This window comes from Falco biarmicus, chromosome 11 (assembly GCF_023638135.1).
Source record: "Falco biarmicus isolate bFalBia1 chromosome 11, bFalBia1.pri, whole genome shotgun sequence".
Lineage (NCBI taxonomy): Eukaryota > Metazoa > Chordata > Aves > Falconiformes > Falconidae > Falco > Falco biarmicus.
Genome location: NC_079298.1, coordinates 23,463,145 through 23,485,830, shown reverse-complemented (window position 1 = coordinate 23,485,830; position 22,686 = coordinate 23,463,145). Strand labels below are relative to the sequence as shown.

General features: G+C 38.4%; 1 protein-coding gene across 2 annotated transcripts in view; it reads left to right on the top strand.

Annotated features, from left to right (window-relative positions):
- Positions 1-17,726, top strand: part of PLPPR5 (phospholipid phosphatase related 5) — a 232,761-nt gene extending 215,035 nt beyond the window's left edge. For both annotated transcript variants that reach the window (XM_056355538.1, XM_056355539.1), the window contains 3 exons: positions 5,066-5,242; positions 6,917-7,036; positions 15,516-17,726. In XM_056355538.1, the coding sequence (XP_056211513.1) occupies positions 5,066-5,242; positions 6,917-7,036; positions 15,516-15,548 (330 nt within the window). In that variant the 3' untranslated portion in view covers positions 15,549-17,726. The remainder of the gene's footprint in view (positions 1-5,065; positions 5,243-6,916; positions 7,037-15,515) is intronic.
- Positions 17,727-22,686: the final 4,960 nt, after the last annotated feature.

Genomic DNA, 22,686 nt, shown 5'->3' with positions numbered 1-22,686 from the left:
AAAAGACAGCAAGGCAGTCTGGGTCACAGTGGTGGCAACATGGTGACGTTCTGCTCCATGTCACTCCAGTCTATAAGTGTAGGTGTTGTCTCACCTTTCCTTTGTCTTGAAGTGACTGTCTGGTTTCTGCTCAATGGGCAACTGGCAGAGGTGTGACAGGCCTGTCTTTGATAGGCTTGTGCAGGGGAGTGTTCAGGAGGAAAAGGAGTAGCAGCACCACCTTATTGAGTCTGCTTTGTCCATTTTTTGTTAGGAACTTGAAGAATTAAAGGATTTTTTTTGCTGCTTTTCAGGGGCAGTGGTAGGAAATTGGAATTTATTTTTCAGCATCTAGTGCAGCAAGTAAAAGTCCCTCAATACTGATTGTACAACATATATCACAGGCTTCATACATTGACTGCGTTACTTTCGGGCTGGATAGCAAAATAACATTTCAATTTGATTCAGGTTTTTATCTAAAGACCTCTAGGTATTTCTTGTCAGTCAGTTCTTCATTACAGTTCAATTGCTCAAGATAATGACCTCTGTAGATTGAATCAGCTTTAATTAATATTTGGGTATAGCTTACAATCCTGGTAGATTGAAGGATACCTCTTTTCTTCTCTAGTTGTTTAGTTACAACTGTGGGGAGCTCATAGTGGGAAACTTAAGAGTAAGGTCCAGCATTTCTGGAGCTTTCTTGTCCTTTTGCCAACCCAGACCCCTGACTTTGAAAGCCAATTTTTGTCTAGGGTCATCAATAATTACTGCAAAACTTATGAGGAAAACTGGAGGAGGCTTCAAAAGCACTAAAAAAAAAAAATCTTCAGTGGGCAGTTGCAGAAAGGCCCAGATGATTTGAGAATATGACTGTGATTTGCTCTAGAAATAACCTGACCCAACAATTATTAGAGGAAACTGAAGAGCTTTTAGAATATCAAACAGGATTCTAACTAAACATTGAACCTGGTTATAGAGTACCATCCACTATAGGCCACTGCTTTCTCAGCTTTTTCATCTCGAAGTGTCTTTTCTTGTAGGGATAATGACTATTGAAAGTTGTGTGTTCATCAGGTGGAATATCTATAACGCTACTTATATTACATTAATAGTTCAAGATTTTTTTTTCTTTAAAAACAACACATTATAAAAGCAAAACAAAACATGAGATAATTTATATTTGGAGCACTGGCTGGGATAGGTGCCTGTAGAGTGATTCCTTTCTCTTTCTGCTTGTCATTTCATGAGTCATTATTCTCTGCCCACTAATGGACTTGTCTGTCTCTTTGTCAGTCCCCCAGACCATCTGCTTCAGGGAGGACCAAAACAGCAAGCAGAGAGAGGATCTTCCTACCCACATCCCTGGGCCTTAGGCTGGGAAATCAGCTAGGAAAATAAACCTTGTTCCTGGCTGATGCACCCAGCCTGATGAGTAGCTCCACTGTAACTAAAAGGGGACTCTGGGACCTCTTAGGTGTGTGTTTCGTGAGCGTAGATGTTTGTGTGGGCGAGCCTGAAGATGGCTAAAAGAAGACAGCTAGGAAGAGCTTGCAGCATAGCCCAGGAGGCCAGGCCACTTTGTCCGTCACTTGACATACAATTTCTATTCTTCGGTTGGTATTTTGGAATGATTTTGTTTGCACTGGATTTAGGACGTACTTCACATGAGTCAGACTTGCAACATGATACTTTTGAAAGCTTTCCCAGTACAAGCTAAGTGACAACGCTATGATTATTCCTTAAATTATGACATGAGACAGCCATGTCAGAAATCTCACAGGTAGCTTTGTCTTTGGTGATCATGATGCTTCTGACTTTCAAATACTTATTTTCAAAACAACTTCAATTAAATTTTTTCTTTCGATTTATGAGGTTCTCTGAAGACATCACTTCCAGCATCTTGAAGACTGAAGGTTAAATGTGTGTGTTTTCCTGAAAATGTAGTAAATATTGGTATATAGAATTATCAGATAACATCCACCTCCTTATATGATGCTCTGCCAGTGTCTGCTTGCTGGTATCACGTTCATATCTTTTCATACTAAAATCTTATTTCAGGGAAAAAGGAACAGCAATAGCAGATATTCTTCAAGAGGAGATGTACTGCTGATCTGGTGTCACAGGAGAATGTGCAGCCAGCAAAATTAATTCTAACTACTGTATCAGTCCCTGACCTTACATACAAAATCTCTGCTGTTGGTCTTGCTGTTGACTAATTTTAAATATTTCTTTAATTAGATTCCTCCTCTCCCAATTTCAGTTCCTAAAAGGAACTGAGATGGACTTGTTCAGTAAACGTCTTTAGCCATGTAAAGACTTATCTTGTCATTCGTTCCCACTAATGTTTTAAATGACTGAGCCATTCTCCTTTGTTGATACTGCATTTAATATTTATGAAAAGTAAGAGAAGAAAAATCTTGTCATCTTTTCAGGAAATTTATTCTTTGTCAATTACTGACTGCGAGGGTTTATAGCTTTCCTTCCAGAATCAAGAAGAAAACAACTGCTTAATTATATTTTATTCTTAGTGGAAATCGGATCTTTGACTGAGTTGACTGTGTTAATATATTGTACTAGAGCTGCAAGAGGCCAAGTTTAAAAATGGGCATCCTTCCTGCCTTGAAAAAGCCTAATTTGCTATGTCGAGTTTTGCAAATATACAGGCTTTTTGCTGCACTCTTTCAGAAAAAAATGACCCTGTTTCTATTGATTCTTTTAAAATTTTATATAATCCTATTAACATCAGTGGTATCTGTTCTTTAAAGAAAAGATAGAAATGGTACCTATGCTCGCAGAACCCTCAGGTTATTTTGATTAGTGGACTGGGCATGACAATCTTGACTGCACGTACAGGAAGAGATTCAGCAAATGGAGGTGTTTACTCATGTGAGGCACAGCACGAGTCTGCAGTTGTTTCTGCTCACTTAGTGCTTTGTGTGAGTAGGGATATGAAGGACATGCTTAATTGTAAGAAGATTCTGAGAATTTTCTGCAGAGCACTTTTCAGTTTAGCTTTGTAATTAAAATGTTGAAGTTTGACTGAAGTACTGCAGAATCAAGTATTACAATATATTTTGACTTCATAAAAATTGAGATCATCTTCATGGGCAATGACCAGGTGTTATAGATAACTGAAATCTGCCACTGAAGCCTGCCTTAAACAAGGTACACTCTTTTTTGAGTTGATTTTTTTCTTCTCAGTATAATTTTGATTTAGTATGCCACAATACAGTATTAAATGGAGGATAGCTTCCTGTCAACTTCCCTGTGTTAACTTCACCCAAGCTGCATTTGAAATTTGGTGATCTTCCAGCATATTCTAAAGATTGGAATGTTTTCCCTAGCACCAGATGTTCTAGCAGGTAGTGTGAATGTGGGTAATGGTAGTAGTATCCAGGAGTACAGAGACCCACTAAAATAGTGTTGCTGAGTAGTACTGCTCTGTCTGTAGCTTGAAGAAAACCAGTGGGGCTAAAAAGCTGGAAATCAAAGTTGGGGTTGTCATATCAGCATTCCACATGGTAAGAGTAACTTTCTGAAGAGAACCTGCGAAAATATAAGGAGCTAAGGTAAAAGGATAGTCAGCAAAGGGAGAAACTATTTCTGAAATGGTCTAGGAAGAAGAGAGGAGAAAGGTGAGTTGGAGATACACAATAAAACTCTTTCAAACCTTTTGCTCTGTCTGTGTTAGTTGAAAACTTGCTACTAGTTTGCTGTTTATCACATAAGGTACACTGAAGATGTATGTGTTGCAGTACTCTGCTGTGATTTTAAGCTTAAGCTTTGATTCATCCTCTAATGGATCTTTTTCTAGTGTTTTAAATAAAATTACTGTCAGATGTTGCTTTTTTCAGGTAAGCTCTGGCCACTACTTCCTACACTTGATTTATTGTAACTGTAACCATGCTTTTTTGACTTCTTGACTAGATTATTGCAGCACTTCGTAACTGATTACCCAGTAAATTCAACAGAAATTTCAGAGAGTACACATACAGAAAAAGAGGTCTGCCCATTCCTTAGCCAAAAATGAACTGGTTCTTCAATGCAGATTCATCTGTTTCCCTTTGCAGTTCTAAGTGATGGCAACAGAGTCTGTAGTGAAACTCCACAGAAAATATTTACATTCTTCAATCTAAAAACTTCAAGTCTATCTAAGTGTGAAGTTTTTAGGGATTTCAGTGGTTTATTGCAGAAACATCTGCAGAAAGTAAATATTTTTTTTTCCCCCTCAAAAATCTTGTTAGTTAAGTATAATTTTTCAGGGGGGGAACTTCCAAGCAGCTCTATGTCAAGATTCAAGAGAAAGAAAATTCAAAGATTTGGTATTAATTTCTACCACTGGCCCATCAGAGCTTGGAAAGTGCTGGCTTAAACCTAATAGTCCCTAATGCACCCTTAGGGAAGAAGAGCTGCTCTGTCATGAGGCAATGTTTTTAATTCAGCAGTATTGCTCAGGGAGAGTTAGACTGCAAGCAGAGCAGATTTATGCATCAAACTGAGAAATCAAAGTTTCTGCATTTAGATTGGTTTGTGTGCTGGGAGGGATTGGTACTAAACATCCTCAGTCACCATCTGTGAAGAACAGAGTTGTATTGGTTCAGCACTGGTTGAAACTATTCCACGTTATTTATACAATAGATTTATAAAAAATATGCTGGCATTTAGTTCAAATTTCACTGCTTTTTGACAAATCTCTAGTTAATCACATGGAGAAGTTGTATATGATGAAGAAAGGCATTTGGTAATAAAAACAAGACCTTGAGGTAGCCCCTTTTAGGGTAAAGATCTTTTTCTATTGTCAATGCTGCACAGTGAAAAATCAGTCTGCTTACCTCTCTTATAGATAAATACATAGATTTGGAGTAATAGAATGGGATTGTGTAATTTGCCTGTTAATTATGGGGGCTTTTCAGGTTCACATAAAATGTAATTTTGCTGTATCGTCTAATTCCTTTTCTGTATCCCGGGAGGGAGGGGAGGGGAAGTGCCAAATAAACAGTCTATTCAAACAAAATGTAGAGGGTTTATTCACCAATTAGTGGGAGATATCAATCAGTCTTATACTTTCTTCCTTTCTGATTTTCAGATGTATATCACCAACACAGTAAAAGCCAGAGGAACAAGGCTTGCAAAACCTGTTCTGTGTTTGGGCTTAATGTGCTTGGCTTTCCTTACTGGAATCAACAGAGTAGCAGAGTATCGAAATCACTGGTCAGATGTAATAGCAGGATTTATAATCGGAATATCTATAGCAGTATTTTTGGTAAGTGTATATTGGTGTCATTTGTGCCTGAAAAAAAAAGTGTTTAAATTTGTATCTCTTAAAAAAAAAAAAAAAAAAAAATAGTAGCCTGACTTTTCAGACAACTAAATGGCAAAAGAGGTGTGTTTAATTTTTTGTTTTCAATTAAATATCAGTTTCCTTAAATTAGATTTATACACACTCAGAAATGTGAAGTCAAGAAAGGACTGACAAAATTATCTATTTTAAGACTTCCTTATAAACAGATTGTAGCATTTCAACCAATGATTTTTACACCAAGTCCCACTTTAAGTGTATACCTGTCAGAAAAATGTCTAGTTATGATTTCATGTATAAAGTACTAAACTCAGTATAGTAATATCTACGCTGATCAGAGAACAAGTAACATTTCTTTTCCAGCTTTAAGGTAACCCTGTTGAATTTCTTTGCTGCTGACTTAGGTTGACACTGAAATTTTGTTATTCTGTATCAAAAAATCCTTGTTCCTTTTCTGGAACTGTGTTCCAAAACCAGATCATTAGTCATAGATCACAATGACTAGTGTCTGTGTCAGAAAGCTGCCGCTAATCTGTTAATCACTTTCACTGATAACTTCAGTGTGAGACTATGGCATAGAATAGTTACTGCTGTTTACTACCTACAAGCTGCCAGACAGGCAAACTTGCAATAGTACTAAATAGATCTTTGATTTTTTTTTCACCATGAAAACACTTTTGAGCTTAATTCTTGGATCTCAAGGTCTTGATCTCAAGATCTTGATCTCAAGATCTTGGATCTGAAGGTTTGGCTTGGCTGAGAAATCTCACAGCGATGGCTGAATTGGGTGTTTTCACTCTTCAGAGAAATGTGAGGGCACCTTTAGGTCTCTATTAAAATATACCTGCTTGCACTTCCAAATGTTCCCTTCCACACAAGTAGTCCAGGAGTTAAATTTGGTTGTTCATTTTTAAGAAGTTTTTCCATTCTGTCTGTGCCCCTAAAGTCATAAAAGAGAACAGAATAGAAATGCGTCCCAGCATTTTTTCTTATATTTTGTGATGTATATTGCATAAACTCCTTGGAGTAACATGACATCAAATTGAGTTGTATTTTGAAGAAAATACAATGGGCAAACATTGCTGCCCAGTTGAACGTCTGAGTTAGTAGAAACACTAACAAACTGGTATATATCACATCCCTAAATCCCTGTGTGAGTCAGTGCCGCCCTGAGCTGGTTTAGAGTTTAGTTCAAATTTGGGGATGGTCCTTGCTGCCTCATTCTCCCTTTCTCACTCTCCATTTGAGAACGTCTTTGCTGGTCAAAACTTAGATGGTACTGGCCCTTCAATAGGAACATAGGGTGTTTGCCGTGTTCTGCTGCATGTGCTCTGGACATCTGTTCATTACCTTGCTAGTAATTGGTATTCTATTATTCAGCTTCAGTAATGGATTTGCTTTTTAAGAGGGTTTTTTAGTTCTCGGATGATGCATGTAACGATGAATTGGTTGAAAATATTTTGTCTTGAAATATTAATTAAGGATTTTCTGTAAAACATGAACTTCACATTTCTGTGTCTCTAGTGTAAGCTGTGACTAAAGCTGGTGTCAGTTCTGCCTAATTATAGATGTCAGGATCAAAGCTCAAAAAAATGAGTTGTTCCTTAGCTGTTCTGTTTATCTTCTAATACCTTCTAGGTTGTTTGTGTGGTAAATAACTTCAGAGGACGTCAGCCAGAACATGAACGTTCTCATATGGAAAATCTGGCCCAGATGCCCATGATCAGCATACCCCGAGTAGAAAGCCCTTTAGAAAAGGTAAAGTTTGACTTTTTAAAACCCAATTAAATAAAATGTAGTTTTCCTGGAAAGATGATCCCAAACTATCTTGACAAGTGTGCCAGGGTAATCAGATTTAAAGTAAGGAGACATGGCAGTGAAGGAGAAAGAAAAGAAAAATTAATTGAGAGACACTCCTTGGGAGACTCTTCGTGTCACCTCCAAGAGCAATCACTAAATACCAGTCCAGTTTACTGCTGTAGCCACCACTGAGGTCCTGGAGTCAGGCTGAGCAGATCTGAGGCCACCTTCCCTTGTGTTCCTCAAGTGAGTTTGGTTAACACTGTGGCTGAGAGTCCACAGAGTTTGAGGTGCTTAGAATAGAATTCTAACCCCTGAGCCCAAGAGGTTATGCAATTTAGGTACTAGTGGCACTTGTCCTGTTTCTTGGGGGTATGTCCTCAGGTTAGTGTAGAGCATGGGATGCATTCCCTTCCAGATCAGCTGTGGGGCTTTTATCATCAGCCACATGCTAGCCTCAGGACAGGGCACCCACTTGGAAACTCTGGGGATCTGACATCTGCGCTAGCAGGGCAAACAACTTAATGAACGTGATAATAATGGGGAGTAACATGGGTCATACAGTAACTGGACCGGAGCCATGATCACTTGCCACAGCAAATGGGATTTTGGATTACATGCCAGTGATAGTCTCCTGCATATGCCAAGACTTTTTGCATGAGCAAGTACTGTGGTGTGTTGAAAGCTTATTTGAGTTTCCTGTAATACAAAATCATGGTTTTTTGAAGGTCATGTTGTACTGTGTGTCAGGTAAGATTATGTCTAAATAATTTTATGAGCAAACAAGCACTGAAATAGATAGCATAACCAAATAATGAAACATTTTAGACGTTTTTACCAGGGGGAAGTTTGAACTACTGATACAAAGTTTGAAAGCAATTCTACTTTTTCTAATGACTTTATCTGTCATTACTTGTTAAAGTCTCTTGTGTTATTGTCTGTGTTTGAAGATGGTAAACAATTCTGCACTGAGTAGGGCGCCAAAAGTATGTTTCTATGACATTGTTTTAAATCCAAATTACTCCTGATATTTCTTCCATATTAAACATAAGAAGTGTTTTTAACCACTTCCCAGTCTGAGTCACTTGGAACTGGTGGAAGTTGTCCTTTAGTAAGAATCGCTGCTAGCCCTAGGTTTGTCATTCCTATCCCTAAAAGAAAGATTTCTTTTCAGAATGATCTAACGTGCCTTTTTGAACCAAATGTGTCTAAGCTACTTCTGCTGATACCTTGTCACAAGGAGGGCAATTTCATTTGCTTGAACAAGCATTTAATGATGAATGTGTATCTTCAAAACAATCCATTCAGTAAACTTTCTGTAAAATGTCAAAACAGAACAAGATGTCAGTTGGCCTAGACATACCACGTTAATAAGAGTATGTCTTATTTATGCGCTAGGCTCTCCTGCAATAGAAGCTATTTCTGTGGCTCAAAAGCCATCATAGGTAATAAATGTACTTTCTCTGGCTGTTGAATTTTTTTTTTTTTTCTGGAAATAAAGACCTCATGTGAACTTAGTCTTTCTACCTGAATTGGCCCCCTTTTGCTCTTTTCCTGAGACTTGGCCTAGGCACATTTGAGATGTGGGGAAAGCTATGGAAGAGTGTGGAAGGGTGGTGGCAGGATAATGTTTGCTTTGCTTGAGAATGACCTCTACTGTTTGTGAACTGCCCGGGACACTATTATATGGATGAACTTCTTTCTAAACCCATATTCCTGGCAGTAGAGGATAGCTATTTACTGTTATGGAACTTCTGTCTAGATATTTAAATTGGATTCTGCCCATAGGGTGTTACACTTGGTGAGATCTCAGTGGATGGGTTCATCTTTGTCTATGCTGCAAAGCCTTTCTCCTTTCCAGACAGAGAGGATGAGATGGGAGGATGATAATGTGGAGACTTTGCTATTTGTTGGGAAATGCTTTCTTCTGTTTCCACTCTCAGAAAGTTTAAATTTTAATATTTGATGAAAAATTTAATTACATACTAGTGCTTTAGGTGGTGAGGTTTTTTGGATTTTTTTATTATTATTTTTAATATTCAGTCTAAAGTTTTAGATAGAAGCCAAACCTTTTAAATAAAAAGCACTAAGAAGAACACTTCTGTGAAGCTAAGGCCTAAATTGAGCCATCCCAGTTAACTACCATCACTACAAGAATTATTAACTTAACCTTTGCTTTTTAACTCCTTTCCATTTCTTATGTCCTTTGTTCTCTAGAGAGAGAGGGGTGCTTAATACTTGCCTGTGCCTACTTTAGCTATGTGCAAGTTACTTTTCACTACATTTCAGTTAGGGCTGTTCCAGTGCCATATTCTGAATGCACATACATTTACATTTGGCTTATATAAAATCAGTTTTTCCTTATTCTCAGTCTGCAAGCTTCTGTGCCAGTATTAAATACAACTGTCAGAAATTGGCTACTAAGAGTAGCACAAATCCTGACCGACTGAAATTATCATGGGCTAAGGCAGTGCTAGCATGAAGCAATGCAACTCTGTTATTGGTATTTAAAAATAGTAACTATATGGGTATCTGGGAGCTAGCAATTCAAAGATGCTGTCTTAAAGAATGACTTCATTAGAAATACCTTCCAGATGGGACCACACTCATTGCTATTTTGTTCTAAATTCACTGTAAATGAATAAGAACATGGTGCATCACGGAGACCTGGAAGCACCTTATTTTCATGTTTCCAGATCAGCTACTGGCTATTCTAATGATTTTTCCTGCTGGAGAATGACTGCTTTTGGCATGCTCTCCATGCTGCTGCTGTCTGAGTTCTGGTGGAGGTCAAGAGCTACGCTTGAAGTGCACTTAAATAGGAATAAGTGTACTTGTAATATTCTGAATTGAGCTGCTGCCGGTTAATGACAAGGGTAGATCACTGTTTGCATGACACTTCTGTTTAATTGTGGTGCGTGCAGATGATTAAGCTGTTCTGCATGGGTACCCACTTCTCATGTACTCAAATAAGTCATAGTTGCAGAGTGTCTCCTTGAAGAATCCTTGCCAGAGCTGGCTCAGCAATGCAGACTTACTGCTTTCACCTTAAGTACATTCATCCTCAGAATTAATGAAAAGAATGGAAGCCAAGAAATCTCATCACTCACCAATCTGCTGCTTTTTCTCTCCTGTCTCTGACCTTCTTTGTCTCTTACAAGACAATTTGTGTTTCAGTTAGCCAGCACTCTCCTACAGAGAGGGTGCTGTATTCCACAGTCAAGGTTGGAGACTCCTTTTCTTTTGCGAGAGTTACTGAACAGCTATTCTGGGTGGTACCTGGAGGAGTTTAAAGTTCAGCTCAATCCAGTGCAGTCACAAAGTATTTTTTCCTGTTTCAAGGGAGTCTGACATTATTTCGTGCCGAAGTCACTTGAAATTGGTCAGGGCTTACAGAGGGCTCGTACGTGTCTTGTAGTAGCTGCTGGCTCTCCTAGCCTTTTTTTTTTTTTAATAAGTAGTCCGTCTTTGAAAAAATCAAATACAAAGGGAACACGAAGCATTTGAGAACTAACTGAGGCAGTAGACAGAATACTGAGGTAAGAGGTTTTAGAAGGAAGGGGTGGGTTAGGAGGGGCACAATGGTTCACCTTCTGTGGGATGAGATGATTACTGTGTCTGATCATCAGTGCTTTCTGTAGCTGTTCAACATTACTTATTTGCACAGTGGGTTCTTCGCAGTGCTGTGACCACAAAAGTCTCTGCTTGTATTCTTTCATAGTGCTTCTTCCATCAGCAATGCCAAAACCATGTTCCCAAACAGAGTCACCGCTCCTTGTTGCAATGAAGTTTCTCATACTCCACCCATAAGACTGACTCTCCAGCATGACTGTGAGCTAGAAACAGATAGTTTAGTGTCTCTTTCTCAGCCATTTATAAGTTTTAATGGTGACAAGTATTTGGAATTCCTCTCACATTACGTGACTTTCTTGTTGCCTGTTGTACCAATTGCTAGTTACTATCAGGGTTAATTGTCCCAAAAATCCTGTTGAGTTTGATACTGTAATTCTTGTTCTGTTGTTAATGGAGATGATAAAAAAATTTAATGATAGTAGGTATAGATATTCAAATGAATTCTGGTAGTATATTAAAAGTGGGGAAGCATTCCCCTTCTGGTTTTAGGGTATAATGTTTTTTTCCATTTACTCTATCTTGATTATTCATGAGATGTAGAACAACTTATTCACAGTGACAGAAAATAGTATTTTGATTTTTAATTCTCAGTGTTACTGCTTTTCCCTTGGCCTTATGCATTTTGGTACTAAGAAGTCTTTCCTTGGTATATGCATTCGTGTACACGCAGCATGGCCTAGGGAGTCAGGTCTGTCCCTGGGGCTCTCCAGATCACTGAGCTCACAGTTTTGTTGAAAGCAAAGCACAAAAAATGGGGGAGAGGGTTTGAGTCTGTGTCTGTTGCTTGAAAATATTTTAGTTGAGAAGTATCCACATACTGTTGTGCTTAATGTCCAAAGGCATTTGTAGGTATCCATCCAGTGTTTTAGTACATGTATGTGTATCTCCCGGATGGCTTTACTAGACTCCACATGCTTAATGAGCTTATAGGCAGGTTTTTGCTTTTCTGTTGTCATAACAGTTCTCTCTTGATAATACAGTATGTTAAAGGAGGCACAATACAACATTGTTTCATGCATAGAAATGGGTACCCAGGAGAGACAGCTCATAAAAGATAGTAACCAATTTTGTTTCAATTTGAAGCATTTGAATTTGCACTCATGTCCTGCTCTTCTGCTTAAATCTGCTTCTGGGGGACTGTGCAGAATTACTTGTGTTTGAATGCAAACTGTGATCACACACAATGTTCAAATAAAATGATACTTAAACATAGGAAATGGAACATTATATTCAGTGTGACTGCCTCAAATATACATGTTTTTAGGTGTTAAAGAATCAAAGTATTGGTAATAATCAAGAAGATCCTTTGCAACGAAACTCCCTCAAAGCACGCATCGTTAGGTTCTTCTCCTGGATATCAGGAATGGACCGTTTTGAACGTCTTCATATAAGGCAATAAACGTATGTGCGCAAGAGCGCACATGAGTGAGTGTGGAATTGAAGCAAAGGCAGATGCAGTGTGGCAGCAGCGTTCTGTGCAGGTCTGCAACATTTTAAATGGGGAATTTTGCATGATCTCACTCTTTTATCTAAAAATGTGATTCATCCAGTGAAAGCATAAAATATACTTTGCTGACCCAGAGAATTATATGAGAACATTATTATTTGCCTGAACTACTTCAGTAGTATTTTTTTATTTCTTTTAACAAACTACTGTGTGAAGGACTACAAACAACTTTTCAAATTTCTGTTTTCAAAAATGGAAATATCTTTTTTAGGATGATGACTTCTTAAAATATTTCTAACTGAAATCATGAGAGCAGAGTAAAAATTGCAGATAAAAAATACTTCATATACATAAGGAAAACTGCAAACCACAAAGTTGTCATGGATTTTTTTTCAATGCTTTAACATTATAAAATCACTTATAAACAGAAATTAATTAAAATCTCAATGGAGGATGTACAGGTATGGATCATTTGCCCCCAGAAACCTGCACTCAAGGCTTAGCCTTTAGCTTCCATTTTCTGTTACTGGTGTGAGAGCATGGTTATGAAGCATCCTTTGTAAATGTGGTGCTGACACCAAACTGATACTGTCAGTTTAGAATTAATAGTACAGAAGCCAGCATGCCTGTCTGTGAAACTGCTGCCATTGAGCAGACCCTCAGCATATTCCAATTCTTTTGAGTACTGTAGGGAAAAAATTTCCCATGGAGTTGCAGAAGCTGAGGTCTTGTGCATGGTTATTTGTTGTCTCCTGCATCTGTGTGAATCTGCGGTTGGTGCTTAGCGTCTCATGCAGAGCTTTGTCACAGTAAATTTAAGCAGATGTAAAAGAGCATAGTAAAAGAGTTGAAATGCAGTTATTCAAGAGGAATGCTGTTTGCTGATTATTTTTTCTCTGTAAAGAGTCTCAGCAAGGCTTATTTGTAGCTTTGCCTGGGACAATAACATGAAAAAGCATGAATACTCGGACTGTTGCATGAATCTGTATCAGTAATTCTTGCCATCAGCAAGTGATTAATTTTGACCTAGTTACACATCATCCTGCTGGGCCTGTTGGAAATGAATTGACAAGTCTTTGCTAGGGTCCAAATCAATAGCTCTGCAATAGGCAGCTTTGCAGTTCTCTCTGAGGTTTTATGGAGGAAGGATGATTTCTTCTGTGTTATATCCTGTGCTCTGCAAGTCCTTCCTAGGATGGTGAACTGCTCATTTTGGACGTATAGCTGGCAGGAGTGTGAACCACATTCTCCTTTCCTAGAGTAATAGTTACCCAGTACTGAATTAATGCCACATGAAAGAGCATTTGGTTTTCTGCGTCACAGACAAATATATGTTGCTTAGAGGAAGCGATAGCATACAGCAGGACTTGAAAGAATTGATCGGAATAAATAATGAGGATATTTTTTTCTCCAAATCCTCATTTATTTTTAAACAATCTTACTTATCAACAAAATTAATAATTTTAGACTGCTAGTTTAAGTTGACAGGATAATTTTCAGGTCTAAGTAAGGAAAGATAAAGTAAATACTGTGAAGAAAATGTCAGAATACCCTCACAGCAACTCTGGAGTCACTGAGGTTGCCCAGTGTATGTCTTTCCTGTACTGAAAGTGGAAGATGGCCAGCCAACTAAAATGCTTCGAAATGTGTATGTTTTGCTTTCTAATTAGGAAATCTAATTTTGCATTTCTTCTGCAGAATCAAAATCTGGAAACAATGACATTTGCTAGTATTGTTTACTGAAAACCGTTTCACAGGCAGTCGCACACTTTTTTTCTAATGCTTTTAAAAAAAATCTGCTGGCTGTGGTTTAATCATTGTTATTTAAAATATATTCTTTCTATTTTGGAGAAGAATGTATATAGATGCTTATTATTTGGTGGTGTTCTCTTATGAAAGCTGTCATAAAATACTGCACAAACATTGCTAGAGCTAAAATTCGTATTATAGGGGAGGAGGAAGAGAGCTGCTCCTCCTGGACACAGAACAGTTATGGTGCACTGGGAGGGAGCAAAGCTGCCAGCCTTGTTTCGAGAGGGGGAAATGAGGAAGCACAGGATAGCAGCCACTCGGGCTACTTTTCTGTAATGTGAAAATCAAAGATGCCTGCCTGCTTCCCCATGCATAGACTGACAGACAAATATCTGATTTAAAGAAGAACTGAGAAATATAAACTTGTCTGGTGACCACTGTTTCTCTCTACCACTTTCTGTGGTGTGTGATAAGGGATTTTCTAAAGGACTTAGAACAACTCTTTAATCAAAAAAAGGGAGGTCTGCTGCACTCTCCATAAGTTACGTACATCGCCGCTGCTCTTCAGCTTGTACCTCCTCGCTTCTGATTTTGGTCTGCTCCAGGAGGTGAGGTGATGAGAGAAATGTGCAGTGCTTTGTGTGGTATTATTTCCCTCTGTGCATTTTTGTGCTGGGGAAGAAGCACATGGCTTAACATCAAAATTGCCTTTATTAATTTTACATGTTGCATGTTTTATAAAAAATGGTGGCAGTCAAGGGTACTGGTGCCTAAAGGGAACATACAGTTCCTTTGGATCCTGCACATCATTATGCAATTGTCTCTACCAACAAAACATTTGCAGAGGCACTTGCTTAGGTTAGAGCATGAAGAAGTAGGAAAGCTCTTTGGGATGCTGCAGTCTTACTGTGTAGAATCACATGTAGTATATTCACATTCTGATACACATCCTTGTGTTCATAAGAATTGTCCCATTGAAGGAAAGAGGAGAATAACATTGCAAATGAAGAGGACACTGCAGTGATTCTGAAAAAGAAATTTTGAATACAAGTTCTCAACTGCTGAATGCAATTCTGTTGTAGCATTTCACTACTTGATTCTGTGCCATTGAGCTCATGGGGAGCAATTAATCTTTAAAAAAAAATGCAACATTAAAATTGTATGAACACTGAAAAAGATTATAATCTGTCAGAGACTAATTTTAACTTCTAGGAATTTTGCTTTAAAATATGAATAAGGTAGAAATAAAACCTTATTTTAGTTAGTACATTAACCTAATTGAGTTAGTACATCTAACTCAATTATTCACATTGTTGCTTAATTTTAAAAACCCCATCTAAAACTGAAATATTGTAGAACCACCTCACCTAATTACTTTGTTCAGCATGCTTACATATCCAGTCTTTGAGTGGTTAACAAAGAATTGCTATGGGAGCAAGTAAGAGGACTACAGTGAAGTCCAATTTAAATTACATCATCCTGCAGTAATCTCCAAGCATGAGGCTGTCCCTAAAGCACAAGAGGCAGAAGTTTTCACAATGGAGACTGATGTCTGTCTGTGTGGTTTCTGGGTTTTTATCTCTTTGTTTTTCCTTTAACTCGTAGAACCACATCACGGCCTTTGCAGAAGTCACATGATGTTGACGCTGATGTATATTCACTCCATTGGACTTCATCTCTTTTCACAGCCCACACATGATAATTGCAGTGTATCAAAAATAAGAAATTTTTAGAAGTCCTATTTCTGACTTGATTTTTACATCATTATAATGATACCAACATTTTGAAGAATTCTTAAATATTAGAACGTCACTTTACTTTCTAGAAAAAATGTTAACTGTTTACTTTTTGATGGAATGGGACAAACTGAGCACTAATTATATTTATCTGACAGTACCCTCTATTTTGGCTTCTCATTGTTTTTAATGGTTCATGTACCTATTCCAACAGTACTTCATATTTTGATTTGACTTTGATTTTTAAAATCTACATTTTTAATTCAGCATGAACTTGTTTCCATTTAGGGCGATTTCAGTGTATAAAAACTAGACAAATATTATGTTCTGTATGAAAATGCTGTTTGCACATTGTATTACGCTGTATTCCATGTAAGATATCATTCAAACAGTATGTTATATGTAAGACTGGTGCTTCTGCTTTTGAAGAGAAAAAAAATGCCAATTTTTACTGTAATAAGTATTGTATCATAATTAAAAGTTTATTTATTTGGATATTTTCCTGACATAATTGTAGTTGAATTGTTGTTTTGTAGTTTTTGAATGTCTTGGATGATATATATGTATCTAGGTTAAAAGAAATGAAAATAATATAGAAAGTTTGGTCACTGATATATTCTTTATTACTAATGTTATCCCATGAAAGGTTAAGGGCTCCATTCTTAGCTCAGCATATCTCATGGGAAGCTGTGCTATTCATAAATTGTTTTAACAAATTCTTCAAGGCAGCCTGCATCTGCTCATGTTTATTGTACGCCCTGATACTATGCTGGGAGAATGGGTGCTAAGATAAGAGGGTCACTGGCTTAGTGAGAAAAGTGCATATGAGTTCCTACTCTCCATTTTCATCTTGGAGCACTCAAGGAAAAACCAAAATGGCTTCATTAATTTTCTTCAGCTGAAGTGACCAGGACAGGCAGACTTTCTCTCTACAGATCTTTCTATCTCTGTTTGTGTCTTAGGGCCATATTCTTGCAAAAATAACCCCTGTCAGTCTGTGCAGTGTTGATGAATTGATTTTTTTTTTTCTTCAGCATCAGGCAATATTACCATATCTCTGTTATCGCTGTGAGTAATCGAATTGAGTCTCCCCTTCAAAAGACAGTCTTGCTGACTATTCATAGTGATGTTGTCCTAGAAAAACTGAGCATCAAATGGATCTAAATACTGTAGATGCTAAAGGGTTCTCTTAACATCTACCAGAAAGTTTTCCTCTAGGAACAGCTGATACGATGCTAGCGCTATAGGCACAGTGAGAGTCGTAATGTTCAGTGCAGGCTGTTGGACGTTCTAGGCCTTACATTTTCCATATTTTCACTGTATTTCCTGTGCATTGCTCATTGTTAGAGGATGTTTGAAACATAAGACTGTAGAATTAGGTATATATTTTCTATGACAAATTTTAATAAATCCCCACATAGTCATCCAGGAAACACTTGCCTTCTACTTTTTAATTTAATCTCTGCTTTCACTAAAATACAACTACCTAAATAGTGCTTGGCAAACAGGGCAAGGCCAAGTCATCTTTGAGTGCAATAGAGCTTATCTCATGAAGTTATTGTGCTAAGATGAGAATTAGAGAATGAGGAAATATGCCAGTGGGGAGAGAAGTCCTAGAATAGAGCCCTTAGCTACAGCAGTGTTACTTAGGTGATTGAAAATCCACCTTTATTAGACTATCAAATGTGTTTACAAAATTGTAGTAGGTCCAAAGTTTGTTTAGGCACATTAGGCACACTTACCCTTCCCTTAGTCTAGCTATTTAAGGTCCAAGGTACTAATGATTTCTCTATGTGCAGATTTAAATGAAATCTTCACTCATTTTTGCATGGTAGAAAACCTGCATTTTTTATATCTGATTTATAAGATTACCAAGAGATTCTTTTATGTTAAAAGAGATTACTCTTTTTCAGTGTACTGTATATCATCAGCTTGTAACTGGTCTCTTTCTCTCTCAGGATCTTTCCCAGTCAAATATTTGGGTAAAATTTATCATATTATCTCTGTGAACCAGCAGTGAGAAAACAAGAGAGACACTCTGCTGTATAATGTATTTTTAAATAAAATAATTTTTCATTCATATGTAGTAGATTTTTTTTATATATCTGCCTCAGATATATTTTGGTTGTTAGTGTATATATAATGAAATTATGATCTTATGTCGACTGCATTTGGTGTTATATTTTCGCAATTAACCAGGAATTCCCACAGTTAACTGCCTTTCCTTAGAGGTGGTTTTGGTGAAATTGAAAAACAGGGGAGGAAGAGCTGTATTGCAGAAGAGAGTCCAGCAGCCTGTTGGTGAAGGACTGTCCGCAGGATGTGAACAAGCCACGCTCTGGATGCTACTTTCATTGATTTTCAGAAGTGACAAGGATTACACCTGTACTTCTCCGCTGCCCTGGAGCTTGGGCCTTTGCCCCTTCCATTCTGGACCTGAAAAAACTTTCAGTAGGAACAGATTTCCAAAACAAAAGTAAGTTGGCGTTTTCTGACTAAAATGGCTTTTTGGTGGTTGCTTTTAAAAAAATCCCAGTGAGGAGCCTATGACAAAAAGAATCATCCCTCATTCGGGGAATATTGTGGTGCAGGGTGGTCCCTAACAAAAATACTGAGACTGAACCGTTTCATTGGTGTGGAATGCAGCTGGTTTTATGATCCTTGTGGACCTTTCCTGCGTGTACTTCAGTGAAACAGCTCGACTCTATAAGTGAGATGCTCTTAAAAGAAGCATCTCTAATGCTATATGTGCTATGTTCCTAAAAATGGAATTCATAAGGCATATGGGGACACCAGCTGGGCTCGTATCCATACCATTTTAGATTTCCTTATATGTATTCTGCTGTTGGTTTGTAATCATGAACTGCATAAGACATACGGCGATAGCATCTGGGCTCACATCTCTTCAGCTTTTAAAAATGTTCGTTTTAACAATACGTTTTAAAAGAGGATAATGTTGGTATTTTTCAGCTGCAATTTTCTTTGCTGTTTGCTGTTGCCTTCTAATTTTGTTGCAGTCCAAGATCACGGTGAGTGTGGCAGTCCATTTGCACATTATGCTAGCAGGGAGCTTTTTATATTCTTCTGAAGTCTAATTTTGGTATTTCTGAGGCTTTCCGTGCAGAAAGCAATCCGTGCTATATTTTAGGAACAGATAACCTGAGTCTGTTTTGATCAAATATATCCCTGGCCATCTGCATTGCCTTGGCCTCAGGGACACTCAGGAGCATTTGCAGGCGGAAGGGTGAGCAGACCTGCAGACCTCTTAGCTCTGCAGCTCCTCCCACCAAGTACACCAAGAACGTTTTCACCAGGCTCTGCCTCTGACAGCTGACTCAACCCCAACACACCAGTCCTTCCTGCTGTACACCAGCACTTTTCATCTCCCCTCAAGTACCTCTGAGAAACTGGACAGATCAAGCAGGATACCATGCCCTCACCCTGAAGTATATCACAAACACGACTGCAGCTGGAGCCAGTAGCTGCCCAGTTCTCACCTGGACTACTAGAAAGCCAAATGAATGGGAACTAAATATGGCTTCAGCTTTTGACCTTCTCCTCCACTACTTAGGTCTTTTGGTTTTCACAGACTTCTGTAAAGGAAAGCTCCACAGTGTCTGCCCACTCAAACCTCAGTTGCATGCCTAGAGTTGTGCAAGCTTTATTCCTGCTATTTGCTACCAGGGCTTTCCACTAAAACATGGTGTTGCCATTTTGTCATCCTCTCTTGTGTGAGGATGGCTGAAAAAGCCTAGGGTTTCCAGGCTTGACCTCATGTTCTGGGAAGAGGAAACTATAGGGAAATGAAGGCAGTGGGTTGATTAGTGTTGATAACATGCAGCTGTGACCTCACCCCGAAGGCTGTGGGTTGATTGACATGGATGATGTGCAGCTGTAGCGCGTTCCTGCTAAGTAGTTAAATAGCCATGAGGATTGTGGGTGAGGTGGTTGGATGGGGAAGGAGGAGTGTGGTCTGACCCTTGGAGGAAGGAGAAACGGCAGCGACAGTAGAATCTGACCCAAAGGTAAAAGCTTTGTTGTAGCCTACTAGTTTGTGCTGCAACAGGAAACTGTGAACACCCCAGAAATACTCCTGTCAGGGTGGGAATCTGGAACTTTAGTGTGGCTGTGTGATAAGCCTGGTTGTTTCCTCAGTGCTTGCTGCGTTACCATGCTGGGGTACAACTAATAGGTTTTGTTTTGATACTAAACTGCCTATATGTGTCTCATCATGAAGCCCTAGTCCACTTCCAACAAAGAGGATTAGGTACTTGGTTCTCTGCTCAATACTGGACCTTATTTTCTGTCTGTAGAGAATCCTGTATGAAACTTGTTCCCAGTGTCTGATGACCACTATCCCAGAAGACTTGGTGACAAGATAGCTGTCATTAAGGCTGGCTTCAAAGATGCTTAGCTCCCACTTGCCTAAAAGGATATCATGATCCAGGCATGTTTGATGATCACTCTAGCTGGGAGCAATATAACTGGCTAGTGCCCAGGATTCAACTACTTTTTTTCTGAAGGTGATGGTGGCATTTAGTTCTCTGCCTATCATGTCCTTGAACTCAATTTCTTCCCTTCTAGTTGTCAGCTCTTGATACTACATTCTGCTGTGAGTTGTGACGTTCGCGAGGCATAAGGGGAGAGTGGCTGTGTGTTCCTTGGCAGACCATTTTAGATAATCTTAAATGTCTTCTGCTCTTGGTCTGTTATCACTAGCTGTGTAAAACATTTGGAAGTTAATCTAATTGAATTGGGGCAATTTAATTGTGAATAAAAGTATACACCTGGAAGTTTTATGTGATTCTAACTAATGCACTAAGCAAATCTCTAGCTAATTCAGATTTGTCCTCTGTTTGGAAAAGTCCAAAGTCTTTTTTTTTTTTTTTTTTTTTCTCTCCTGGAGGAGCTATGCTGTTGTAATGTCTTCCCCTGGTGACTACAGCAAGAACAGTGGGCGGCTTCCTGAAGTGATCACATCAGCAAAATAATCATCTCTAAATTATGCACCTGCTAGTGGCTTCGTTAGCTGATGGGGTGCAGAGGACAGCTCTTGTGCTCTGAAAGTGATTAAGAATGGGCACAATGGTATTCTCCAGCTGAAATTGCTGAATCCGTCCTCTAAGATGGGGGCTTTAGTAGAAGCCCCAGTAAAGAGTTCTAGTCCCCAAAACCAAATTTTTTGCATCAGTGTTTCATCTGACAATGTTCAAATCTAAATAGGTAAATAGGTAAAAACAGGTAAAAAATATTTATTTACCTAAATAGGTAAATAAATAAAAATAAGAAACCAAATCCTTTTTCTGACAAACCTCTCCCTAAATAACTGTGTTATACCTAAATACCTACTTCCTGCAGCTATAGGGAACTTGCAGCCTTGCTGGCAATCTTTAATGTGGTTCTGAATGTGAGATTCTTGAGTTGTGAATTCCTAGGATTGCTCTGAAGTAGGCAGTTAACCCTCAAAAAGAGACTACATGTCTACAACTATAAAAGAAAAACTAAAAAGCTACAAAATGAGAAGGGGGTGAATTTCAGAAGCAGGGAAAATGCCGTCTTGCACTTGTTAGCAAATCTACCTCAAATTAGCAAATTTTCTATATCTTTCCAACTTAAAATATCAATACATTTGTGGATGGCATTTCCACATATTTTAAACGCTGCAGTAGAAGAGAACTGCTGCTCTTAGTCTGCTGTTTCTGCTAAGAAATCATCTGCTGTTTCATCATTTTTTACTACTGTTGTTTAAGGAAGCAGCTACTGTTCCTTCCTTAGCAACCTCTATTTATACAGTAGCAACTGACAAAGATATTCTATTCAAATATGCTAAAAATAAGTCTGATGTGATGAGAATGAAATGCTTATTTAGGAAAACAAAAAGAAAAGTCCCTATGGCTCTTGTTGGAGACAGGGGACTCGAAACTAATCCTAGTAGGAAATACAAGGAATTAAACAAGACCCTTGCCTTTTGGCAATACTTTGTATTGTTGTCAAGGCAAGGTGATAGATCTTTTTTGAGATTGATACCCATTTTTTTTTTCCTGAGCAATTAGAGAAAACACTATAAAGATGTAGTCTTGGAGCATAAAGTCTTCCCAGAGAGAAACAGAGAATGGCCTTGTTTTTGTATTATATTTATTCTATGGAGTCACACTGGATGGCAGTGAACTCCAGCGCAGAAGAGGTGGAACAGAAAGATTAAACAAACTATATATTGTCAATGGAGGGTGAGAGCTTTCCCACGCTGTCTTTTTAGGAAAGAAACCAAGTGAGTAGGGACTTGATGTCAGCTGATTATGTGACAGAATTCTGTCATCCTGGGTCTCCTATGGGAATGTTGCCTGCTTGAAATGTATACGTTTCAGTCAATTACCATTTTTCTTAGAAGAACAGATAATCACGACATCTTTGATCTTTAGTTCTTTGTCAGATTAAGAGAAGCTGGTACTCCCATGGCATTGGAAACTATGCTGCTGCTTTTTATTTGCTGCCTCATGACCTGCCTTCCCTGCACATTGAAGGTAAAAGGCTGTATTCTGCATGTTTTAATGAATAGAATGGAATTTTTCTTCACAGATTTGGTGATCTGCATGTAGGGGTTAGTCATGGTCATTAATGTCATTTCTTTAGGAAATTGGGATTGTAAACTCACTTCAACCTGTATACTGCTATAAACCTGAAACGAAAAGCTTCTTATAGTTGAGGGGAAGAGTCATCTCTACCGGCTCAATGGAAGAGCCCTCTTCTACAAGTCTTAAGCACTGTGGTGGGAAATGCCACAAAGTTTTGGTCACCTACAAGGCTTTTTGTGACCTGCTTGATCTCCAGTGTGTGATTTGATTTTCAAATGTACCACAGCTATGGTGGTTGTTTCAATTGGAAGGAAGATTGCTGAGACACACACATGTCAACACAAAAGAGAACAGTACTAAAACTTTTCTATACATCCTCACTGGTCTTTAGTATACCTGCTTCTGTTGTTATATGGCTCTGTGCTCTGTCTTCAATTTTCACTCTGCTTCTGGTATTTGTCTTTCTCA